Source organism: Hypanus sabinus, assembly GCF_030144855.1.
Source record: "Hypanus sabinus isolate sHypSab1 chromosome 5 unlocalized genomic scaffold, sHypSab1.hap1 SUPER_5_unloc_4, whole genome shotgun sequence".
NCBI classification, from domain to species: Eukaryota; Metazoa; Chordata; class Chondrichthyes; order Myliobatiformes; family Dasyatidae; genus Hypanus; species Hypanus sabinus.
The window spans coordinates 30,972-44,794 of NW_026778920.1; the positions used below are offsets into that span (position 1 = coordinate 30,972).

Below are 13,823 nucleotides of genomic sequence, written 5' to 3' on the forward strand. Positions count from 1 at the left end.
CTGGAGGAAATCAGCAGGTCAGGCAGCAAACCACTTCTGATATTGTGGCTTTCTGGTCTTAAACTGAATATCTGATTCAATGTGGAGATCCCGGCCCTACTTGTCTGGTAAATTAGAGGATCGGCTCCTCATGTTCCACCAGGGTGGCCGGCAACCTGACGGCATCATCATCGATTTCTCAAACTTCTGGTGGTCGCTCCCTCTCCGTCACCTTTCCTGTTTAATTGTCTCTCCTCCTGATCCACCAGACCATCAACCCTATCTCTTTCCCCTCCTTCCCCACCCTCTCCATCTGTCCATCCCCCCACACACCTCCCCATCCTCTCCATCTCTCCATCACCCCCACACTCCTCCCCACCCTCTCCATCTGTCCATCACCCACACACTCCTCCCCACCCTCTCCATCTGCCCATCACCCACACACTCCTCCCCACCATCTCCATCTGCCCATCCCCCACACACTCCTCCCCACCCTCTCCATCTGTCCATCCCCCACACACTCCTCCCCACCCTCTCCATCTGACCATCACCAACACTCCCCTCCCCACCCTCTCCATCTGTCCATCACCCACACACTCCTCCCCTACCCTCTCCATCTGCCCATCCCCCAAACTCTCCTCCCCACCCTCTCCATCTGTCCATCCCCCAAACTCTCCTCCCCACCCTCTCCATCTGTCCATCACCCACACACTCCTCCCCTACCCTCTCCATCTGCCCATCACCCACACACTCCTCCCCACCCTCTCCATCTGCCCATCACACATACACTCCTCCCCACCCTCTCCATCTGTCCATCCCCCAAACTCTCCTCCCCACCCTCTCCATCTGCCCGTCACCCACACACTCCTCCCCACCCTCTCCATCTGCCCGTCACCCACACACTCCTCCCCACCCTCTCCATCCGCACATCACCCACACACTCCTCCCCACCCTCTCCATCTGCCCATCACCCACACACTCCTCCCACCCTCTCCATCTGCCCATCACCCACACACTCCTCCCACTCTCTCCATCTACCCATCCCCCACACTCTCCATCTGCCCATCACCCACACACTCCTCCCCAACCTCTCCATCTGCCCATCACCCACACACTCCTCCCACTCTCTCCATCTGCCCATCACCCTCACCCTCCTCCCCAACCTCTCCATCTGTCCATCACCTACACACTCCTCCCCACCCTCTCCATCTGACCATCACCCTCACACTCCTCCCCACCCTCTCCATCTGACCATCCCCCATACACTCCTCCACACCCTCTCCATCTGCCCATCACCCACACACTCCTCCACACCCTCTCCATCTGCCCATCAACTACACACTCCTCCCCACTCTCTCCATCTGCCCATCCCCCACACACTCCTCCCCACCCTCTCCATCTGTCCATCACCCCCCACACTCCTCCCCACCCTCTCCATCTGTCCATCCCCCACCCTCAGCATGTGCCCATCACCCACAAACTCCTCCCCACTCTCTCCATCTGCCCATCACCAACACACTCCTCCCCACCCTCTCCATCTGCCCATCACCCACACACTCCTCCCCACCCTCTCCATTAGCCCGTCACCCACACACACCTCCCCACTCTCTCCATCTGACCATCCCCCACACACTCCTACCCACCCTCTCCATCTGTCCACCCCCCACACTCCTCCCCACCCTCTCCATCTATCACCCACACACTCCTCCCCATCCTCTCCATCTGCCCATCACCCACACACTCCTCCCCACCCTCTCCATCTGCCCATCACCCACACACTCCTCCCCACCCTCTCCATTTGTCCATCACCCACACACTCCTCCCCACCCTCTCCATCTGCCCATCACCCACACACTCCTCCCCACCCTCTCCATCTGACCATCACCCTCACCCTCCTCCCCACCCTCTCCATCTGTCCATCACCTACACACTCCTCCCCACCCTCTCCATCTGACCATCCCCCATACACTCCTCCACACCCTCTCCATCTGCCCATCACCCACACACTCCTCCACACCCTCTCCATCTGCCCATCAACTACACACTCCTCCCCACTCTCTCCATCTGCCCATCCCCCACACACTCCTCCCCACCCTCTCCATCTGTCCATCACCCCCCACACTCCTCCCCACCCTCTCCATCTGTCCATCCCCCACCCTCAGCATGTGCCCATCACCCACAAACTCCTCCCCACTCTCTCCATCTGCCCATCACCAACACACTCCTCCCCACCCTCTCCATCTGCCCATCACCCACACACTCCTCCCCACCCTCTCCATTAGCCCGTCACCCACACACACCTCCCCACTCTCTCCATCTGACCATCCCCCACACACTCCTACCCACCCTCTCCATCTGTCCACCCCCCACACTCCTCCCCACCCTCTCCATCTATCACCCACACACTCCTCCCCATCCTCTCCATCTGCCCATCACCCACACACTCCTCCCCACCCTCTCCATCTGCCCATCACCCACACACTCCTCCCCACCCTCTCCATTTGTCCATCACCCACACACTCCTCCCCACCCTCTCCATCTGCCCATCACCCACACACTCCTCCCCACCCTCTCCATCTGCCCATCACCCACACACTCCTCCCCACCCTCTCCATTTGTCCATCACCCACACACTCCTACCCACCCTCTCCATCTGACCACCCCCCACACTCCTCCCCACCCTCTCCATCTGTCTATCACCCACACACTCCTCCCCATCCTCTCCATCTGCCCATCACCCACACACTCCTCCCCACCCTCTCCATCTGCCCATCACCCACACACTCCTCCCCACCCTCTCCATTTGTCCATCACCCACACACTCCTCCCCACCCTCTCCATCTGCCCATCACCCACACACTCCTCCCCACCCTCTCCATCTGCCCATCACCCACACACTCCTCCCCATCCTCTCCATCTGCCCATCACCCACACACTCCTCCCCACCCTCTCCATCTGCCCATCACCCACACACTCCTCCCCACCCTCTCCATCTACCCATCCCCCACACACTCCTCCCGACACTCTCCATCTGCCCATCCCCCACACACTCCCCCACCCTCTCCATTAGCCCATCACCCACACACACCTCCCCACTTTCACCATCTGCCCATCCCTCACACTCCTCCACACCCTCTCCATCTGCCCATCCCCCACACACTCCTCCCGACACTCTCCATCTGCCCATCCCCCACAAACTCCTCCCTACCCTCTCCATCTGCCCATCACCCACACACTCCTCCCCACCCTCTCCATTAGCCCGACACCCACACACACCTCCCCACTCTCTCCATCTGACCATCCCCCACACTCCTCCCCATCCTCTCCATCTCCCCATCCCCCACAAACTCCTCCCTACCCTCTCCATCTGCCCATCCCCCACACACTCCTCCCCATCCTCTCCATCTCCCCATCCCCCAGACACTCCATCTGTCCACACCCCCCACACTCCTCCCGACACTCTCCATCTGCCCATCCCCCACAAACTCCTCCCCACCCTCTCCATCTGCCCCTGGCGTGGTTTCTCGTGCCCCAGAAATGACCAAGAGACGCAGAAGATTCTTCAAGAAGGGTTAAACTTTAATTTGCAAATCAAAGCTGAGACAGTCATTGAGCTAGTCGCTGATTGGCCACCGATCCTCGGACACGGCATTTTTTATCGCAAACTCCTGGTCCACTTGCTGTAGTCGCGTATCACACGTACCACAAGTACATCTTGTCCCTATTGTTTCTACCCATTGACATAATCATGTTCTAATCTACATCTCTTAGCTACCTTTCATTAACACACCATTGTCTATTACATTCCAAAGATTTCATTCTCTAGCAAATAGCAAGTTTACATTCTTAATACTTCGTGACTTAATTATGTTCTAATCTACATCTCTATCGTTACCTTTCGTTAATACATTAACACACCATTCTCTTCTAAATTCCTAGGATTTCATCTTGGATACATGCATAGCAAACTGACTACATAGTTTTGGTTACACGGCAAATAATGCAACTTTAATATTCCAATAACGCCGGTCCCGGGACCCGACCCGTTTACAGACCCGGAGAGGAACCGGAGCAGACTCTCAGCCACTCGTTTGGAGTTTCAGTCCAGAAGAAAGGATAAAGTTTCTCCGTGAATTTATTCCCAGTGAAGGTGTGGAGATAGGACTTGGTCTCCGCGTTGTAAAATGAAACTGTCCCGGACTCGTAACTGAGATAAACTCCCACCCTCCCGGGAATGGGACCGGCCGGGAGACGGGACACAGGGGAGGTGAAAACCGCGAACACGTCATCAACCCGCCCGATGGTCCAGAATCCGGTCTCCGGTCTCCGTGTGACCCTTCTCTTCCTCTCCACAGACTCTGCGGCGACTCCCAGACACCAGCCCCGATTCCCTGTCACCTCCACCTCCCAGTAATGTCTCCCCGATGTGAATCCCTCCGATCCCAGCACACAAGCACAGACTGTGAACCTCTTCCCGGTGTCAGGGAGATTCCTCCAGGTCTCGGTCCGTCTCACACTCTTCCGATCCTCAGACACCTCGAGACACGGATTCGCCGTTTCCACATCCAGGGTGACAGAGACTGGGGGGAGAAGCAGAGAATTAGAGAGTCCCCGGGGATCGGGGGAGACTCGGGCAGCGCGGCCCCGGGGATCGGGGGGAGACTCGGGCAGCGTGGCCCCGGGGATCGGGGGGCGACTCGGGCAGCGTGGCCCCGGGGATCGGGGGGAGACTCGGGCAGCGCGGCCCCGGGATCGGTGGGCGACACTGGCAGCGCGGCCCCGGGGATCGGGGGGAGACTCGGGCAGCGTGGCCCCGGGGATCGGGGGGAGACTCGGGCAGCGCGGCCCCGGGATCGGGGGGAGACTCGGGCAGCGCGGCCCCGGGGATCGGGGGTGGGGGAGACGGGCAGCGCGGCCCCATCGGGGGGGGGGAACTCGGGCAACGCGGCCCCGGGATCGGGGGGAGACTCGGGCAGCGCGGCCCCGGGGATCGGGGGTGGGGGAGACGGGCAGCGCGGCCCCATCGGGGGGGGGGGAACTCGGGCAACGCGGCCCCGGGGATCGGGGGTGGGGGAGACGGGCAGCGCGGCCCCATCGGGGGGGGGGGAAACTCGGGCAACGCGGCCCCAGGGATCGGGGGTGGGGGAGACGGGCAGCGCGGCCCCATCGGGGGGGGGGGGAACTCGGGCAACGCGGCCCCGGGGATCGGGGGTGGGGGAGACGGGCAGCGCGGCCCCATCGGGGGGGGGGGGGGAACTCGGGCAACGCGGCCCCGGGGATCGGGGGTGGGGGAGACGGGCAGCGCGGCCCCATCGGGGGGGGGGGGGAACTCGGGCAACGCGGCCCCAGGGATCGGGGGGGGGGGGTGATAATGAGGATAATGTGAGGGGTGAGTGATGATGAGGAGTCTGTGGTGACTGTGGACTGAGGAGGGATGAGGTGTGAGGAGTCTGAGGAAGTGTGAGCGATGATTAGTCGGAGGTGACTGTGAGCTGAGGAGGGTGAGAGAATATGCGGAGTCTGAAGTGACTGTGGACTGAGGAAGTGTGAGCGATGATGAGACGAGACTGAGGTGACTGTGGACTGAAGAGGGGTGAGGGATGAAGAGACGAGACTGAGGTGACTGTGGACTGAAGAGGGGTGAGGGATGAAGAGACGAAACTGAGGTGACTGTGGACTGAAGAGGGGTGAGGGATGATGAGACGAGTCTGAGGTGACTGTGGACTGAAGAGGGGTGAGGGATGAAGAGACGAGACTGAGGTGACTGTGGACTGAAGAGGGGTGAGGGATTAAGAGACGTGTCTGAGGTGACTGTGGACTGAGGAGGGGTGAGGGATGATGAGACGAGTCTGAGGTGACTGTGGACTGAGGAGTGGTGAGGGATGATGAGACGAGTCTGAGGTGACTGTGGACTGAGGAGGGGTGAGGGATGATGAGACGAGACTGAGGTGACTGTGGACTGAAGAGGGGTGAGGGATGATGAAACGAGACTGAGGTGACTGTGGACTGAGGAGGGGTGAGGGATGATGAGACGAGTCTGAGGTGACTGTGGACTGAGGAGGGGTGAGGGATGATGAGTCTGAGATGACTGTGGACTGAGGAGGGGTGAGGGATGATGGTGAGTCTGAGGTGACTGTGGACTGAGGAGGGGTGAGGGATGATGGTGAGTCTGAGGTGACTGTGGAGTGAGGAGGGGTGAGGGATGATGAGTCTGAGGTGACTGTAGACTGAGGAGGGGTGAGGGATGATGAGTCTGAGGTGACTGTGGACTGAGGAGGGGTGAGGGATGATGAGTCTGAGGTGACTGTGGACTGAGGAGGGGTGAGGGATGATGAGTCTGAGGTGACTGTAGACTGAGGAGGGTGAGGGATGATGAGTCTGAGGTGACTGTGGACTGAGGAGGGGTGAGGGATGATGAGGAGTCTGAGGTGACTGTGGACTGAGGAGGGGTGAGGGATGATGAGTCGAGTCTGAGGTGACTGTGGACTGAGGAGGGGTGAGGGATGATGGTGAGTCTGAGGTGACTGTGGACTGAGGAGGAGTGAGGGATGATGAGGAGTCTGAGGTGACTGTGGACTGAGGAGGGGTGAGGGATGATGAGACGAATCCGAGGTGACTGTGGACTGAGGAGGGGTGAGGGATGATGAGACGACTCTCAGGTGACTGTGGACTGAGGGGGGTTGACGGATGAAGAGAGGAGTCTGAGGTGATTGAATCTGAGGAGGGATGAGGGATGATGAGGAGTCTGAGTTGACTGTGGACTGAGGAGGGGTGAGGGATGATGGTGAGTCTGAGGTGACTGTGGACTTAAGAGGGGTGAGGGATGATGAGACGAGTCTGAGGTGACTGTGGAGTGAGGAGGGGTGAGGGATGATGAGACGACTCTGAGGTGACTGTGGACTGAGGAGGGGTTAGGGATGAAGAGAGGAGTCTGAGGTGACTGTGGACTGAGGAGGGTGAGGGATGATGGTGAGTCTGAGGTGACTGTGGAGTGAGGAGGGGTGAGGGATGATGAGTCTGAGGTGACTGTAGACTGAGGAGGGGTGAGGGATGATGAGTCTGAGGTGACTGTGGACTGAGGAGGGGTGAGGGATGATGAGTCTGAGGTGACTGTGGACTGAGGAGGGGTGAGGGATGATGAGTCTGAGGTGACTGTAGACTGAGGAGGGGTGAGGGATGATGAGTCTGAGGTGACTGTGGACTGAGGAGGGGTGAGGGATGATGAGGAGTCTGAGGTGACTGTGGACTGAGGAGGGGTGAGGGATGATGAGTCTGAGATGACTGTGGACTGAGGAGGGGTGAGGGATGATGGTGAGTCTGAGGTGACTGTGGAGTGAGGAGGGGTGAGGGATGACGAGGAGTCTGAGGTGACTGTGGACTGCGGAGGGTTGAGGGATGATGAGACGAGTCTGAGGTGACTGTGGACTGAGGAGGGGTGAGGGATGATGAGACGAGTCTGAGGTGACTGTGGACTGAGGAGGGGTGAGGTGACTGTGGACTGAGGAGGGGTGAGGGATGATGAGACGAGTCTGAGGTGACTGTGGACTGAGGAGGAGTGAGGGATGATGAGGAGTCTGAGGTGACTGTGGACTGAGGAGGGGTGAGGGATGATGAGACGAATCCGAGGTGACTGTGGACTGAGGAGGGGTGAGGGATGATGAGACGACTCTCAGGTGACTGTGGACTGAGGGGGGTTGACGGATGAAGAGAGGAGTCTGAGGTGATTGAATCTGAGGAGGGATGAGGGATGATGAGGAGTCTGAGTTGACTGTGGACTGAGGAGGGGTGAGGGATGATGGTGAGTCTGAGGTGACTGTGGACTTAAGAGGGGTGAGGGATGATGAGACGAGTCTGAGGTGACTGTGGAGTGAGGAGGGGTGAGGGATGATGAGACGACTCTGAGGTGACTGTGGACTGAGGAGGGGTTAGGGATGAAGAGAGGAGTCTGAGGTGACTGTGGACTGAGGAGGGTGAGGGATGATGGTGAGTCTGAGGTGACTGTGGAGTGAGGAGGGGTGAGGGATGATGAGTCTGAGGTGACTGTAGACTGAGGAGGGGTGAGGGATGATGAGTCTGAGGTGACTGTGGACTGAGGAGGGGTGAGGGATGATGAGTCTGAGGTGACTGTGGACTGAGGAGGGGTGAGGGATGATGAGTCTGAGGTGACTGTAGACTGAGGAGGGTGAGGGATGATGAGTCTGAGGTGACTGTAGACTGAGGAGGGTGAGGGATGATGAGACGAGTCTGAGGTGACTGTGGACTGAGGAGGGGTGAGAGATGATGAGACGAGTCTGAGGTGACTGTGGACTGAGGAGGGGTGAGGGATGATGAGGAGTCTGAGGTGACTGTGGACTGAGGAGGGGTGAGGGATGATGAGTCTGAGGTGACTGTGGACTGAGGAGGGGTGAGATGATGAGACGAGTCTGAGGTGACTGTGGACTGAGGAGGGGTGAGGGATGATGAGGAGTCTGAGGTGACTGTGGACTGAGGAGGGGTGAGGGATGATGAGTCTGAGATGACTGTGGACTGAGGAGGGGTGAGGGATGATGGTGAGTCTGAGGTGACTGTGGAGTGAGGAGGGGTGAGGGATGACGAGGAGTCTGAGGTGACTGTGGACTGCGGAGGGTTGAGGGATGATGAGACGAGTCTGAGGTGACTGTGGACTGAGGAGGGGTGAGGGATGATGAGACGAGTCTGAGGTGACTGTGGACTGAGGAGGGGTGAGGTGACTGTGGACTGAGGAGGGGTGAGGGATGATGAGACGAGTCTGAGGTGACTGTGGACTGAGGAGGAGTGAGGGATGATGAGGAGTCTGAGGTGACTGTGGACTGAGGAGGGGTGAGGGATGATGAGACGAATCCGAGGTGACTGTGGACTGAGGAGGGGTGAGGGATGATGAGACGACTCTCAGGTGACTGTGGACTGAGGGGGGTTGACGGATGAAGAGAGGAGTCTGAGGTGATTGAATCTGAGGAGGGATGAGGGATGATGAGGAGTCTGAGTTGACTGTGGACTGAGGAGGGGTGAGGGATGATGAGGAGTATGAGGTGACTGTGGAATTGAGGAGGGGCGAGGTATGATGATATGAGTCTGAGGTGACTGTGGACTGAGGAGGGGTGAGGGATGATGAGACGACTCTGAGGTGACTGTGGACTGAGGAGGGGTGAGGGATGTTTGGATGAGTATGAGGTTACTGTGGACTGAGGAGGGGTCAGGGATGTTTGGATGAGTATGAGGTGACTGTGGACTGAGGAGGGGTCAGGGATGTTTGGAGGAGTATGAGGTGACTGTGGACTGAGGAGGGGTGAGGGATGATGAGACGACTCTGAGGTGATTGAACCTGAGGAGGGGTGTAGGATGATGAGGAGACTGAGGTGACTGTGGACTGAGGGGGGTTGACGGATGAAGAGAGGAGTCTGAGGTGATTGAATCTGAGGAGGGGTGAGGGATGGTGAGGAGTCTGAGGTGACTGTGGAATTGAGGAGGGGTGAGGGATGATGAGGAGTATGAGGTGATTGTGGACAGAGGAGGAGTGAGGGATGATGAGACGAGTCTGAGGTGACTGTGGAATTGAGGAGGGGTGAGGGATGATGAGACGACTCTGAGGTGATTGTGGACTGAGGAGGGTGAGGGATGAAGAGACGACTCTGAGGTGACTGTGGACTGAGGAGGGTGAGGGATGAAGAGACGACTCTGAGGTGACTGTGGACTGAGGAGGGTGAGGGATGAAGAGACGACTCTGAGGTGACTGTGGACTGAGGAGGGTGAGGGATGAAGAGACGACTCTGAGCTGACTGTGGACTGAAGAGGGGTGAGGGATGATGAGACGAGTCTGAGGTGACTGTGGACTGAGGAGGGGTGAAGGATGATGAGGAGTCTGAGGTGACTGTGGAGTGAGGAGGGGTGAGGGATGATGAGTCGACTCTGAGGTGACTGTGGACTGAGGAGGGGTGAGGTGACTGTGGAATTGAGGAGGGGCGAGGTATGATGATATGAGTCTGAGGTGACTGTGGACTGAGGAGGGGTGAGGGATGCAGAGACGACTCTGAGGTGACTGTGGACTGAGGAGGGGTGAGGGATGATGAGACGAGTCTGAGGTGACTGTGGACTGAGGAGGGGTGAGGGATAATGAGACGACTCTGAGGCGACTGTGGACTGAGGAGGGGTGAGGTGACTGTGTACTGAGGAGGGGTGAGGGATGATGAGACGAGTCTGAGGTGACTGTGGACTGAGGAGGGGTGAGGGATGATGAAGAGTCTGCGGTGAATGTGGACTGAGGAGGGGTGAGGGAAGATTGGACGAGTATGAGGTGACTGTGGACTGAGGAGGGGTGAGGGATGATGAGACGACTCTGAGGTGACTGTGGAGTGAGGAGGGGTGAGGGATGATGAGATGTCTCTGAGGTGACTGTGGACTGAAGAGGGGTGAAGGATGATGAGGAGTCTGAGGTGACTGTGGACTGAGGAGGGGTGAGGGATGATGAGACGAGCCTGAGGTGACTGTGGACTGAGGAGGGGTGAGGGATGATGTGACGAGTCTGAGGTGACTGTGGACTGAGGAGAGGTGAGGGATGTTTGGATGAGTATGAGGTGACTGTGGACTGAGGAGGGGTGAGGGATGATGAGACGACTCTCAGGTGACTGTGGACTGAGGAGGGGTGAGGGATGAAGAGACGAGACTGAGGTGACTGTGGACTGAAGAGGGGTGAGGGATGATGAGACGACTCTGAGGTGACTGTGGACTGAGGAAGGGTGAGGCATAATGAGACGAGTCTGAGGTGACTGTGGACTGAGGAGGGGTGAGGGAAGATTGGACGAGTATGAGGTGACTGTGGACTGAGGAGAGGTGAGGGATGAAGAGACGAGTCTGAGGTGACTGTGGACTGAGGAGGGGTGAGGGATGATGAGGAGTCTGAGTTGACTGTGGACTGAGGAGGGGTGAGGGATGATGAGGAGTATGAGGTGACTGGAATTGAGGAGGGGCGCGGTATGATGATATGAGTCTGAGGTGACTGTGGACTGAGGAGGGGTGAGGGATGTTTGGATGAGTATGAGGTTACTGTGGACTGAGGAGGGGTGAGGGATGATGAGACGAGTCTGAGGTGACTGTGGACTGAGGAGGGGTGAGGGATGATGAGACGAGTCTGAGGTGACTGTGGACTGAGGAGGGGTGAGGGAAGATTGGTCGAGTCTGAGGTGACTGTGGACTGAGGAGGGGTGAGGGATGATGAGACGAGTCTGAGGTGACTGTGGACTGAGGAGGGTGAGGGATGATGAGACGAGTCTGAGGTGACTGTGGACTGAGGAGGGGTGAGGGATGATGAGACGAGTCTGAGGTGACTGTGGACTGAGGAGGGGTGAGGGAAGATTGGTCGAGTCTGAGGTGACTGTGGACTGAGGAGGGGTGAGGGATGATGAGGGGAGTCTGAGGTGACTGTGGACTGAGGAGGGGTGAGGGATGATAAGACGAGTCTGAGGTGACTGTAGACTGAGGAGGGGTGAGGGATGATGAGACGACTCTGAGGTGATTGAACCTGAGGAGGGGTGTAGGATGATGAGGAGTCTGAGGTGACTGTGGACTGAGGGGGGTTGACGGATGAAGAGAGGAGTCTGAGGTGATTGAATCTGAGTGATTGAATCTGAGGAGGGGTGAGGGATGATGAGGAGTCTGAGGTGACTGTGGAATTGAGGAGGGGTGAGGGATGATGAGACGACTCTGAGGTGACTGTGGACTGAGGAGGGGTGAAGGATGATGAGGAGTCTGAGGTGACTGTGGAGTGAGGAGGGGTGAGGGATGATGAGTCGACTCTGAGGTGACTGTGGACTGAGGAGGGGTGAGGTGACTGTGGAATTGAGGAGGGGCGAGGTATGATGATATGAGTCTGAGGTGACTGTGGACTGAGGAGGGGTGAGGGATGCAGAGACGACTCTGAGGTGACTGTGGACTGAGGAGGGGTGAGGGATGATGAGACGAGTCTGAGGTGACTGTGGACTGAGGAGGGGTGAGGGATAATGAGACGACTCTGAGGCGACTGTGGACTGAGGAGGGGTGAGGTGACTGTGTACTGAGGAGGGGTGAGGGATGATGAGACGAGTCTGAGGTGACTGTGGACTGAGGAGGGGTGAGGGATGATGAAGAGTCTGCGGTGAATGTGGACTGAGGAGGGGTGAGGGAAGATTGGACGAGTATGAGGTGACTGTGGACTGAGGAGGGGTGAGGGATGATGAGACGACTCTGAGGTGACTGTGGAGTGAGGAGGGGTGAGGGATGATGAGATGTCTCTGAGGTGACTGTGGACTGAAGAGGGGTGAAGGATGATGAGGAGTCTGAGGTGACTGTGGACTGAGGAGGGGTGAGGGATGATGAGACGAGCCTGAGGTGACTGTGGACTGAGGAGGGGTGAGGGATGATGTGACGAGTCTGAGGTGACTGTGGACTGAGGAGAGGTGAGGGATGTTTGGATGAGTATGAGGTGACTGTGGACTGAGGAGGGGTGAGGGATGATGAGACGACTCTCAGGTGACTGTGGACTGAGGAGGGGTGAGGGATGAAGAGACGAGACTGAGGTGACTGTGGACTGAAGAGGGGTGAGGGATGATGAGACGACTCTGAGGTGACTGTGGACTGAGGAAGGGTGAGGCATAATGAGACGAGTCTGAGGTGACTGTGGACTGAGGAGGGGTGAGGGAAGATTGGACGAGTATGAGGTGACTGTGGACTGAGGAGAGGTGAGGGATGAAGAGACGAGTCTGAGGTGACTGTGGACTGAGGAGGGGTGAGGGATGATGAGGAGTCTGAGTTGACTGTGGACTGAGGAGGGGTGAGGGATGATGAGGAGTATGAGGTGACTGGAATTGAGGAGGGGCGCGGTATGATGATATGAGTCTGAGGTGACTGTGGACTGAGGAGGGGTGAGGGATGTTTGGATGAGTATGAGGTTACTGTGGACTGAGGAGGGGTGAGGGATGATGAGACGAGTCTGAGGTGACTGTGGACTGAGGAGGGGTGAGGGATGATGAGACGAGTCTGAGGTGACTGTGGACTGAGGAGGGGTGAGGGAAGATTGGTCGAGTCTGAGGTGACTGTGGACTGAGGAGGGGTGAGGGATGATGAGACGAGTCTGAGGTGACTGTGGACTGAGGAGGGTGAGGGATGATGAGACGAGTCTGAGGTGACTGTGGACTGAGGAGGGGTGAGGGATGATGAGACGAGTCTGAGGTGACTGTGGACTGAGGAGGGGTGAGGGAAGATTGGTCGAGTCTGAGGTGACTGTGGACTGAGGAGGGGTGAGGGATGATGAGGGGAGTCTGAGGTGACTGTGGACTGAGGAGGGGTGAGGGATGATAAGACGAGTCTGAGGTGACTGTAGACTGAGGAGGGGTGAGGGATGATGAGACGACTCTGAGGTGATTGAACCTGAGGAGGGGTGTAGGATGATGAGGAGTCTGAGGTGACTGTGGACTGAGGGGGGTTGACGGATGAAGAGAGGAGTCTGAGGTGATTGAATCTGAGTGATTGAATCTGAGGAGGGGTGAGGGATGATGAGGAGTCTGAGGTGACTGTGGAATTGAGGAGGGGTGAGGGATGATGAGACGACTCTGAGGTGATTGTGGACAGAGGAGCAGTGAGGGATGAACAGACGACTGAGGTGACTGTGGACTGAAGAGGGGTGAGGGATGATGAGACGAGTCTGAGGTGACTGTGGACTGAGGAGGGTGAGGGATGAAGAGACGACTCTGAGGTGACTGTGGACTGAGGAGGGTGAGGGATGAAGAGACGACTCTGAGCTGACTGTGGACTGAAGAGGGGTGAGGGATGATGAGACGAGTCTGAGGTGACTGTGG

General features: G+C 57.8%; 1 protein-coding gene across 1 annotated transcript in view; it reads right to left on the reverse strand.

Annotated features, from left to right (window-relative positions):
- Positions 1-3,537: 3,537 nt before the first annotated feature.
- The window catches only part of LOC132385445 (nuclear factor 7, brain-like), a 118,571-nt gene continuing 108,285 nt past the window's right edge, over positions 3,538-13,823 (reverse strand). The window contains exon 6 of the mRNA XM_059957522.1: positions 3,538-4,559. Coding sequence (XP_059813505.1) covers positions 4,027-4,559 — 533 coding nt within the window. The 3' untranslated portion in view covers positions 3,538-4,026. The remainder of the gene's footprint in view (positions 4,560-13,823) is intronic.